General features: G+C 50.8%; 1 protein-coding gene across 4 annotated transcripts in view; it reads right to left on the bottom strand.

Annotated features, from left to right (window-relative positions):
• RXRB (retinoid X receptor beta) overlaps positions 1-12,492 on the bottom strand; it is a 275,228-nt gene that overhangs the window by 65,597 nt on the left and 197,139 nt on the right. For all 4 annotated transcript variants that reach the window (XM_086920651.1, XM_086920652.1, XM_086920649.1 and 1 more), the window contains exon 8: positions 853-944. In XM_086920651.1, coding sequence (XP_086776777.1) covers positions 853-944 — 92 coding nt within the window. The remainder of the gene's footprint in view (positions 1-852; positions 945-12,492) is intronic.

The raw sequence follows: 12,492 nt of genomic DNA, 5'->3' as shown, positions 1-12,492 counted from the left end.
CGGCAAGGGGACCGCACAAAAGGGAGGCCGGCAAGGGGACCGCACAGGGAAGGAGGGAGGCCGGCAAGGGGACCGCACAAAAGGGAGGCCGGCAAGGGAGGCCGCACAGGGAAGGAGGGAGGCTGCACAGGGAAGGAGGGAGGCTGCACAGGGAAGAAGGGAGGCTGCACAGGGAAGGAGGGAGGCTGCACAGGGAAGGAGGGAGGCTGCACAGGGAAGGAGGGAGGCCGGCAAGGGGACCGCACAGGGAAGAAGGGAGGCCGGCAAGGGGACCGCACAGGGAAGAAGGGAGGCCGGCAAGGGGACCGCACAGGGAAGAAGGGAGGCCGCACAGGGAAGGAGGGAGGCCGGCAAGGGGACCGCACAGGGAAGGAGGGAGGCCGGCAAGGGGACCGCACAGGGAAGGAGGGAGGCCGGCAAGGGGACCGCACAGGGAAGGAGGGAGGCCGGCAAGGGGACCGCACAGGGAAGGAGGGAGGCCGGCAAGGGGACCGCACAGGGAAGGAGGGAGGCCGGCAAGGGGACCGCACAGGGAAGGAGGGAGGCCGGCAAGGGGACCGCACAGGGAAGAAGGGAGGCCGGCAAGGGGACCGCACAGGGAAGAAAGGAGACCGGCAAGGGGACCGCACAGGGAAGAAGGGAGGCCGGCAAGGGGACCGCACAGGGAAGAAGGGAGGCCGGCAAGGGGACCGCACAGGGAAGAAGGGAGGCCGGCAAGGGGACCGCACAGGGAAGAAGGGAGGCCGGCAAGGGGACAGGAGTAAGTAATGGTTCAGATCACAAAGCATTAGCAGCACCAGTTTAGTCAGGCAAGGTCTTTGCTGTCAATGGGTAAAGGGAAACCTTGTATACCTGGGTTGAAGAGTATGATGGCTCGTAGGCAGCCGAGCTCAGTCTTGTCCATCCGCATGTCCCTCATTTTTGAGACTAGCTCAGTCAAAACCCTGTGTAGAGAAGATTGACTTTAGGGTGACAATATCACAGAGCACTCATTCAATCCCCCCCTGGTTTGCATCTTCACTTACTTTCAGTAATTCTTTCTCTGGTACAGACTATCAGGCTGCAGATTCCTCACCTTCTGAATATTTCCCACGAGTCAGACTGGATCCGGAAACTTTACAACAGTACCGGTGTGTGTCAAAAGGTGGCACCTGGGGCTCCGTTCGGACTCTGTTCTACGGAAATGACATCTGGAGCCTATATAGGCAACACTCCTGCGCATACACATCCATTCCTTTCGAGATTGTCCGCACCCCCAGGCGCAGAATACCAAAAGCAAATTGGTAGACAGTAGCAGATTCCTAGACTTGGGATCTTAATAATGGATAGAATCCAATCTCAGAACGAGAGGATGGGAGGGCCTGTGGGAAATAAGTGGCTAAATTCTCGGTTACCAAAGTAAAATAAATTGTTCTGCTAAAGACTTCTAGTCACAGATTCGTCAACTCCTGAATAGATACCAAAGCAGCACCTACTTGGAGGTGGGTCTGTGGGAGGACCCAAACCAGAAAGTCCTGCCGGCCCGAGTGGGCAAAATGCCCCTCTGGGTAAACAGGACAGTCCAGACAATATTAATTTGTAAACCTATGGAGGGACGCCCATTCAGATGCCCGGCATATGCCAGGGTCCGGGCCTCGGCGCGCTAGCGCGGTGGAAGCAGCTTTGACCCTGGGAGCTCCTTTTTTAGCCAACTCTCAACATATCTCAATGCAGAGCGCGATCCAGAAAGAGCTGATCCCCACCTGGTGGTCTTAATGCAGAGCGCGATCCAGAAAGAGCTGATCCCCCACCTGGTGGTCTTAATGCAGAGCGCGATCCAGAAAGAGCTGATCCCCACCTGGTGGTCTTAATGCAGAGCGCGATCCAGAAAGAGCTGATCCCCACCTGGTGGTCTTAATGCAGAGCGCGATCCAGAAAGAGCTGATCCCCACCTGGTGGTCTTAATGCAGAGCGCGATCCAGAAAGAGCTGATCCCCCACCTGGTGGTCTTAATGCAGAGCGCGATCCAGAAAGAGCTGATCCCCACCTGGTGGTCTTAATGCAGAGCACGATCCAGAAAGAGCTGATCACCACCTGGTGGTCTTAATGCAGAGCGCGATCCAGAAAGAGCTGATCCCCCACCTGGTGGTCTTAATGCAGAGCGCGATCCAGAAAGAGCTGATCCCCACCTGGTGGTCTTAATGCAGAGCGCGATCCAGAAAGAGCTGATCCCCACCTGGTGGTCTTAATGCAGAGCGCGATCCAGAAAGAGCTGATTCCCACCTGGTGGTCTTAATGCAGAGCGCGATCCAGAAAGAGCTGATCCCCACCTGGTGGTCTTAATGCAGAGCGCGATCCAGAAAGAGCTGATCCCCACCTGTGGTCTCAATGCAGAGCGCGATCCAGAAAGAGCTGATCCCCCATCTGGTGGTCTTAATGCAGAGCGCGAGCCAGAAAGAGCTGATCCCCCACCTGGTGGTCTTAATGCAGAGCGCGATCCAGCAAGAGCTGATCCCCACCTGGTGGTCTTAATGCAGAGCGCGATCCAGAAAGAGCTGATCCCCACCTGGTGGTCTTATGCCGATGTATATAGAGACGCACAGCGCTCTCTTGGGATCCAAACAATGGAGTCTTTCTTCCTCCTTGGAAGGGTGAGGAAGAGCATATGATCCCCAGCTGGGTGACATTTTGAAGGACTAGGAACTGCAGCGCAGCTTTTGGTAGGAGGGTTGCCAGAGTCCACAGCACCAGTGTGTCTGGGAAGAAGTTAGTGTAAGGTGAATTAACACAAAGAGCCTGAAGCTCACTCGTTTTCTGTGCCAAGGTGATGGCAATGAGAACACCGTCTTGACAGCTGTGAAGTGGCTCGAACGGAGTGCACATCAGATAAGTCAGGACCAGATTAAGGTCCCATTAGTGCATCACATGGGGAGAAGGGGGAAATGCATGTTATAGCCCTTTGAAAAATGGCATCTCAACTGGTGATTTAAACAGTGAGGACTGATCCAGTTCCCCTAAGAAGGCCGAAAAGGCTGAAGGTACCCCATAACTGTGCCCAAAAGTAAAGCCTTGCAGGGCAAGAGCTAGATAAACAGAACATTGGTTAACTTAGCCTGAAGGGGTCAATCTAGTGTAAGCTGCACAAAAACAAAAATGTGTCTAAATGGCAGGTGTAGTTTCCATTAAGGACCACCTCTGGAGGAAGGTCGTAGGTATTCAGCTATTGCTGCTCAATATACAAACATGACTGTGGAGATTGAGAAGACCTACGTGGAGAACCCTGCCCTATTTTTGCAATAGCAAGTCCTCTTGGAGGGGTAGCCTGATCAGAGGACATATGCTCAAGCTCAGGATTTCTGGATACCATACTCTGTGCCCAATCAGGAATAACTTGGATGACCTGGGTCCGATCTGTCTCAATCTTCTTGAGAACTTAAGGCAGGAGTTGTATGGGCAGGAAGGCATTCAGGAGTTCCCAGTATTACTTGAGGCAGAATGCATCTCTAAGCGAGAAAGGACTTCAAAACACCACCACGCAGTACTGACATTGTTCGTTTTCAGTGGTGGCTAAGAGATCAAGACAAGGTTCTCCATTTGCAGAATAGACCTTGCGCCACACCTCTGGGTTTAACAGCCGCTTATTGAACTACCACATGACTATGTTGTCCATGAGCCCCCATACCAGCCGCTCCTTTGCTGGACAGCAGATCGACTTTTAGCGCCAAGCTGCTGACCCTCAGTTCAAGAAGGTTGACGTGGAGCCGGGACTCCATCAGAGACGAGAACCCTAGGAGTTCTACCTCTCCCAGATGCCCGCTCCATCCCAGAAGCAATGTACCAGTCACCACTTTCAGCTTACTGCTGACCCAATTTCAGCCCCGTAAGCACACTTTTTGCAGTCTCCTCCGAATTTTGAATGTGGTTGCAGAGGTCCACATGATGTTGGGTCGCCTGAGTTTCAGATTCCCAGTGCAGATTCCAGATATGCTACCACATATGCTACCAGGCCTGCTCAACCAACAGGACGCAGGAGGAAATCAGTCGCAGCACCCTTAGAGTTGTCCTCACAGAAATCCAAGACAGAGACTGAAAGATCGGGATCACAGTCTGAATGTCCTTGACTTTTTCTCATTGGAAAAACAAGCCCAGATAGCGAGCAGTAGCCCTACTACAAGCGGAACTGGTGGGGATCTGTCACAGAGATTGGTTTGCAACAGTTCCTACACTGCTTAGAAACAGTAGTTTTTGAGGGGGTGTCATCCATTGCACACTGAATTTTTTTGATTCTAGATTCCTGCCGAGCAATCTAATTCAACTACACGTATTCAGAAGAAATCACAGTATGATATTAAACAAAAAATTATTTTTAGGTCACTGGTATAACAGCAAAAGTCCCAATTCTCATCCAGTGAACATGCAGACACCCGAATCTTGAATTGCGTTTGGTCCAAGTTTAATTTCCAAGTTTCAAAGGTTAATCCAAATCGTCCTTAATTCAATCACAAAGTCTATTCGATTCCAAAGTTCATTCCAATAATTCCACAAAGTTCAAAGAACATCCACTGCAGCCAACACGTGTTTCGTTGGGCATTTATCTCATGCCAACCAACTTCCTCAGGGCTAAACCATGAATCAGTGTTCTTCAATCTTAAGGTCCTTTCAGCAAAAGTTTATATATTGACTCTAAAGTATCTCTGCACTTCTTCACTCCCACGTTGTATTTATATGATAATGGTGTAATGGTTCCTCAGTAAATCAATATCTTGTTGCGTAATCGTCTAAGTCTTTGGTCCCAATGTCAGTTTTTATTTCAGTATTTATTCTCGGGTCTATCACCCGGCTTTGGTTACAGCGTGTATCCCCGTCTGTTACCTGGTGTCGGCCATTTTTTTGAAAGTGTCAGAGAGAAGATGGAAGATCAAGATGCACATCTGTTAGCGCAGAAAGAAAGGAACGGCACCTAAAGAGGCTCTGCATGTCATTTCCGGAGCAGAACGGCGTGCGGAGTCGCAAGGCCCCACCTTTCAGCATGCAGAGGTACTGCTGAAAAGTTTCCGGATCCAGTCTGACATCTAGGTAAGTATTCAAAAGGTGAGGAATCTGTGGCCAGATGTATCCATCACAAAATGTAAATTACTTGCACTTTCTCTTAAGCAACAGTTAGTAGAAAACCTTAAAATATGAATGTAGTCTTAATGTGCTGATGCTCATCGCTTCACTGCCTGAGTGCAGTGTTACCTTTTCTTTTCAAAACTGAACTAGTCTCAGGGTTGACAGTCTCAAAACAAACTAATTTGTAAACACAACCACCCATTTTAAATGAACTGCCTCCGGTAGAGAGAGAAAGTGGCTCTATATATACACTGGACTAAAGTAAGGTGCAGTGTGTATAGAGTCGAATATGCTACTTACCAGTATACATCTGTTCTTGGCATGTAGGGCTGCTGACATTCATATCTGTGCATAGATCGCCGCCTAGTGTTGGGTCCGGATGATCGCACATTGTTGTCCTGGAAGAGTCTTCGAAGTATCACGAGATAGGTGGCTTCTCCCCTGGACAACAGTGCGCATGGGCATAGACTCCATCCTCAGATTGTTTTCAGCCTTGTGGCTAAGATGGAGTGAAAACTAAGTGAATGATGACCATGCTAGAAGTATATGTGAAATCTGAAGCTGCTACAGGCGCCGGGGAGGAGGGCGGGCGATATGAATGTCAGCAGCCCTACATGCCAAGAACAGATGCATACTGGTAAGTAGCATATTCGGTTCAAGGCATGTGGGCTGCTGAATTCATATCTGTGCATAGAATACATAGCAGTTGCTCCATTAACGGCGGCCGCCCGTGCCAGCTGCAGCAGTTTGGAAAAGTGTTTTTAGAACAGCCTGCCCTACAGCTGCCTGCTGTTTGGAGTGCACATCAACACAATAATGTTTTGTAAATGTGTGTGTGGTAGACCATGTGGCTGCTCTACATGTCTTCCAAAGGAATATTTCCAAGGAAAGCCATGGAGCCCCCTAACTTTCTGGTGGAGTGGGCCCGCGGTGGAATGGTAAGAGTACGCTTGGCTTTCAGATAGCAGATCTGAATACATTTAACGATCCACCTAGCTATACCAGCTTTGGAAATGGAGTTACCTTTGTGTTGTGGCGCAAAGCAACAAAGAGTTGTTTAGTCTTTCTAAAATCCTTGGTCCTATCAATGTAGTACATCAGGGCCCTTTTGACGTCAAGGGTGTGGAGCATTCTCTCCGCCAATGACTCAGGATTTTGGAAGAACACAGGTAATTCAATAGTCTGGTTGATATGGAATTGAGACACTACCTTAGGAAGGAATTTAGGGTTAGTGCGAAGCACCACCCTGTTAGAATGAATTTGAATAAATGGCTCTTGGATAGTTAGTGCCTGGAGCTCACTAACTCGTCGCAGCGACGTAATCGCTATAAGAAAAGCCACTTTCCATGTCAAGAATTGAATCTCACAGGAATGCAATGGTTCAAAGGGGAGACCCATCAGCCGGGTGAGGACCACATTGAGGTTCCACTCAGGAGCTGGTGAAGTCTGCGGAGGAATGACTCGTTTGAGTCCTTCCAGAAAGGCTTTAATGGCAGGCACCCTGAAGAGTGAGAGGTGCTATCTGTTCTGGAGATAAGCAGCCATTGCGGATAAATGTATGCGAATGGAAGCATAGGCCAGATTACTTTTGTACAGATGTAAAAGATAACAAGCGATGTTCTGAATAGATGCATCTAGCGGGTTAATGTTGTGGTCTGCACAATAAATGACAAACCGCTTCCACTTTGCCGCATAGCATGCTCTTGTGGTGGGCTTCCTTGCCTCCCGGATGATGTCCATACAGTCAGGAGGTAAGTTGAGGTAGCCAAACTTTAAGACCTCAGGAGCCAGATCGCCAGGTTGAGCTGTTGCGGATCTGGATGCTGAATGTCGCCATGGCTCTGCGTCAGAAGGCCGGGTGTGAGGCGCAGCCTCTGATGCGGTACCACGGAGAGTTCCAGAAACGTGGTGTACCATGGTTGGCGAGCCCACGTCGGAGCAACCAGGATGAGAGTCATCGAGTGCTGCCTGAGTTTGCGTGCCACCAGCGGTATCGGAGGTGCTGGGGGAAAAGCGTACGCAAATTTGCCTGACCAGTTCATCCATATTGCATTGCCTTGCGACTGTGGAAACCTGGCGGCGAAGCTTCGGCATTTTGCGTTCTCCTTTGTGGCGAATAGGTCTATCTTTGGATGACCCCACCTTTGGAAGTACGGGTGGAGTACTGATGGATGCATCTCCCACTCGTGCATTTGGTGGCTGTACCTGCTGAGCAGGTCTGCCATCGGATTGTCCTTGCCTGGGAGGTGTTCTGCCATGAGGAAGATGTTTCTCTGAATGGCCCACTTCCACATGCTCTGAGCCAGATGAGACAGCTGTGGAGAGTGTGTTCCTCCCTGCTTCTGAATGTAGTATATGGCCGTCATGTTGTCCGTCAGGATCAACACGACCTTGTTGCACAGATGTACTTTGAAGGCCTTTAGTGCCATGAAGATTGCCATCAGTTCCAGAACATTGATGTGCATCTTCCGTTGCTGTTGTGTCCATAGTCCCTGCACAGTGTAATGGAGTACATGAGCTCCCCATCCCTGGAGAGAAGCGTCCGTTGTCAGGATGATCTGTGGCACAGGCTCTTGGAACGGTCGTCCCTTACAAAGGTTTCGTGGATTCCACCAATGCAGAGAGTTGTATGCCCGACCGCTCACCAACACTAGGTCTTTCAACTGCCCGTGAGCCTGAGTCCACTGACGTGCTAAGCACTCCTGAAGCGAACGCATATGTAGTCTCGCGTGCGGGACTATGGAGATGCAGGAGGCCATCATGCCTATCAACTGCTTGAACACTCGCGCTGGAAGCGAGTGTTGGGGTTTGAATCGTATCAGCGATTGAATGCTGTTGACCCTCACTGAATTCGGCTGTGCTGTGGCTGCCAGAGTGTTTATCGTCGCACCCAGATACTGCCGTATGTGGGCGGGTTGCAGGTGGGACTTTGGGTAATTCAGTGAGAATCCCAGATCGTGAAGGAGGTGAATGGTGTGGGACACGTGCGCGGCACACTGCTGGGCAGACTTTGCCTGGATGAGCCAGTCGTCCAGATAAGGGTAGACGTGAATGTTCGGTCTCCTTAGGTGCGCCGCCACTGTCGCCAGGCACTTTGTTAACACCCTGTGTGCCGTGGTGACTCTGAAAGGCAAAACCTTGAACTGGTAATGTTGGTTTTGGATGGTGAACCGGAGGTATTTTCTGTGTGACGGGTGCAGCGGAATGTGAAAATACGCATCCTTTAGGTCCAAAGTTGCGAGAAAATCCCCCTGACTGAGCAACGGGAGTACTTGCTGCAGGGTCAGCATATGAAAGTGCTCCGGTAGAATGTACTGGTTGAGGGGTCTGAGGTCCAGTATGGGTCTGAGGGACCCGTCCTTTTTTGGTATAAAGAAGTACAGTGAGTAAACTCCTGTGCCTCTTTCTTTCACAGGCACGAGCTCTATTGCCCCTTTTTGCAGCATTTCTGCTGCAATAAGTGCAAATGCTCGGCGGACATAGGACTGTGTCTTGGGGGTATGTTGGGTGGAGTGGATGTTAACTCCAGACAATAACCGTACAGTATAAGCTGTGTGACCCTCCGGTCTGTGGTGATGATTTTCCAGACCTGCAGGAACTGCTGAAGTCTCCCCCCGACCGGTGTTGTGTGGTGGGGGGGCAGTGACAAGGCGTCACTGTTTGCTGGTGGCAGAGGATCTGGAGTTGTTGTTTCCACGACCCCTGCCCTTGGGGCTGTTACCACAATATCCACCTCGACTTTGTTTGGTGTATGTGGACTGAGTGTTGCCTTTGTAGTACTGCGTGGTTTGGGAGAGCTGGCCTCTGGAAACACCCCTAGTGCTTGAGCGACGAAAAGACCCACCCCTGAATTTCTGGGACTGCAAGGCCCCCATGGACTTAGCAGTTTCAGTGTCCTTCTTAATCTTTTCCAAGGTGGTGTCAACCTCTGGGCCAAACAGATCTGGATTTACTGTTTGATTAAGAATGGTGGTCTGTATCTCTGGCTTAAACCCCGAGATTCTGAGCCAGGCATGTCGCCTCAGCATGACACTAGTGTCGACAGCCATGGCTGCGGTGTCAGCCGCGTCTAGGGCACATTTAATTGAAGCATTAGAGATTAGCTTCCCTTCTTGAATAAGCATCTCAGCTGCCTCCTTGTATTCGTCTGGCAGGTGCTGCAACAGGGTCTCCAGTGTGTCATAGTGTGCCCTGTCATACCGCGCTAGAAGCACTTGTGTATTGGAAATGCGCCAGATATTGGCCGCTTGTGCTGCCACCCTTTTCCCCAATGCCTCAAACACCTTAGATTCCTTGTCTGGGGGAGGAGCATCACCCGTCGTCTGAAAATTAGCCCTCTTCCGGGCATTTGAGACGACAAGAGAGTCCAAAGGCAACTGTCCTTTAATGTAAGTAGGATCAGTAGGCGCTGGTTTATACTTCTTCTCAATCCTACGGTTTATCACCCTGGCTCTGGTAGGCTCCTTAAAGATCTCTCCAGCATGTTTTAAGACACCTTTCCACATAGGCAGAGTCTTGACAGTTCTCTCTGAGACTGAAAAGGTATCAAAAAGAAAATCCACGTCAATGGGGGTCAGCATGGAGCTGGGCGTCGTGGTTTTTAGCCGCCCGTTCAATGAGGGCATTGAACGCCGCTGAATCTTCTGTAGGTGATGTCCTTACAGAATAAAGTTGAGTGTCTTGGGCAGAATGAGGATCACCTGGGTCAGCACCAGCAGCCCAGAGTTCATTGGTATCATCAGGGTCTGTGTAGACAGGATAGCTGTACTTAACCTCATCCTCGCCCTCCCCAGCGTCCACGTCAGAGTGAGTGGGCGAGACATTTTGGGCCTGTGGAGAAAGTGGTTCCACAAGGACAGGAGTCGAAGCAGAGTCCTTTTTCTTTAAAGGAATCTTGTAGGACTCCATTGGTTGTTCCGGGGCAATTTTTCGCTTGTGGAGGGAAAGTCTGCCCGTTTCGGCATCAATAAAATGTTCTTGTTCTTCTACAGAAGATTGCCGATGCTTCAAGGTGGGAACCACTGTCGACTACTTCGGCACCGAGGACACCTTCTCGGGCACGCTGGCGACCACTCTAGGGGTGAAAGCCTTCGGCGGCAACGTGAAGTGAATGGGCGTCGACGCTTTGTGAGGTTTCTCGACCGGCTTCGAAGGTGGAGGATCTCTTGGTCCGACAGCCGAGGCCTTCTCCTTGATGCGCTGTAGGGATCTGTCACTTGCTTGGTGAAAACGGCGGACGGCCGCGCCGAGTCGACGGGATCCTTCGAGGCACCACTAGGCGTGGACTCTCGGGGTGCGCCGCTCTTGGCCTGGTCTTGTTGACGCGGAGTCTCGAGAACCTTCGGATCACAGAGTCCTTTGTTGGTGTCGATCGCCTTCGGCGCAGATTTACTCGGCTCGACCACCTTGACCTCTGTCTTTGGCGCGGCAGACTTCGTCTCGACGCCCTTGACTTGAGCCTTCGTATCGACAACACCCTTCTGCTTCTTCGGCGCCGAGGGCTCCGAGGCCTTGGATCCGACCAAAGTAATGCGCACTTTCGGTTTCGAGGTGGGCACCAGCGCTGTTGCTTGTGTCGAGACCGTTGGTTTCACTTTCGGTTTCGATTTTGCAGGGTGCGGCTCAATAGTAATGTCCGTGGCCGAGCCCGAAAGCGGGGCCGTAGAAACCATTGTAAGATCTTGGGTAAGGCCTAGTGGCGATCCCTCGACCTGAGCCTTATGAATTGGTACGGCCCTAGTGTCAGTGCGAGGTAGCTCATCGTCCGAGCTATCCTCCATGGCCCTAAAGGCCCCGTCGTCGTCCCCTACCTCGTCGACGACGACTTCTTCGGCTTCTAACATTTCGGCGTCCGCGTCGTAGTTGTAGTCGACGTCTGACGTGGGATTCCACAGGTTGTCACCGATGTCCCGGTTAACTTCCTCTTCGACATCCCCGGCATTGAAAATGTCCGCAGGCGCCGGTGCAGTGTGCTGGGCTTCCTGGCGCGCAGCGCGTCGATGCTTAAGCGTCTTCTTGGACCTGAAGCGGGAACAAGCCATGCAACTGGCTTCATCATGGTCCGGCGACAGACACTTGTTGCACACCGGGTGGACGTCGATGTGGGGATACTTTGAGTTGCAGACGGGACATCTCTTGAACGGACTTCGGTCCATGATGAACAGTCGATAGGGTCTGAGGCGACGACTGGGCCTTCCGCGCCAAAAGCACGCGGGTGTATGGAATCTGGCTCGGAACCGAGCTGGAAGAGTTAGGCACAGAACGCAAGACTATACCGACGAAGAAAACTAAAGACCTTTTGGTCTTAAGAAAGTTTATCGATTCCGACTAGAGGGAACCAATATACATCCGAACCCAATGGCGGAAAAATACAATCTGAGGATGGAGTCGATGCCCATGCGCACTGTAGTCCAGGGGAGGAACCACCTATCTCGTGATACTTCGAAGACTCTTCCAGGACAACAATGTGCGATCATCCGGACCCAACACTAGGCGGCGATCTATGCACAGATATGAATTCAGCAGCCCACATGCCTCGAACCCACAATCCCCAGAGGTATAACAGAGGTTAAAGCCAGGTGTGACCTTACTCTCTAAAGTGGTAGCTTGGTCGAGCAGTAAGGCAGTAAAAGAGGACAGTGTAAAGCATTTGATGTGCACACTCAGTCAGCAAAAGGTTTCACACACTCAAGGACTGAACTCCAGGCCAATTGTTTTTATATCAAAATATATAGTTTTATTTTTAGAATCAACGGGTATCAAAACATACTTTTCTCAATAGGAGTAAACTCAGATGAATACTTGTGGATGGTTTCTGAAAGAGGCTCGGTATTTGTATTGTTTGGTTCATGTGGAACCTGGACACCACCTTTGGCATGAAGTGCGGGTCCGTTCTCATTACCACCCTGTCATTGTGTTTTTGCATGTAGGGTTTTGCAGTGTTAGTGCTTGCACCTCGCTTACCCTGCGCAGCGAGGTGATTGCCACCAGAAAGGGTGTCTTCATTGTTCGCATTTGTAGCAAGGCCTTATGGATGGGTTCAATGGGCGCTTTCATAAGTTCTGCTAGGACTAAATTAATGTTCCATGCCGGTGGCGGCATCCTTTTAGGTGGTGCGACCCTTTTTGCCCCTTCCAGGAATCTCTTTACTACTGGTGATGTAAAGAAGCTCTTTCCTGCCTCTCCTCTTGTGTAGGCTACTATCGCTGCTAGGTGTACTCTTAGCGAGGATAAACTTAGTTTTGCTTTCAGCAGATGTGGGAGATATCTTAGCAATGTTGATTATTTTGTCATCTTGTGTAGTTTCTTCTTGCTGCACCATTGTGTGAACCTCGTCCATTTTGCCATATAGCACTTTCGTGTGGTAGGTCTCCTTGCCTCTCGTAGTACCGGCAGGGTGCT

The sequence above is a fragment of the Lissotriton vulgaris genome, chromosome 5 (genome assembly GCF_964263255.1).
Source record: "Lissotriton vulgaris chromosome 5, aLisVul1.2, whole genome shotgun sequence".
Lineage (NCBI taxonomy): Eukaryota > Metazoa > Chordata > Amphibia > Caudata > Salamandridae > Lissotriton > Lissotriton vulgaris.
Note: the sequence above shows the minus strand (reverse complement) of the source record. Positions and strands in the feature narration are given on the sequence as shown.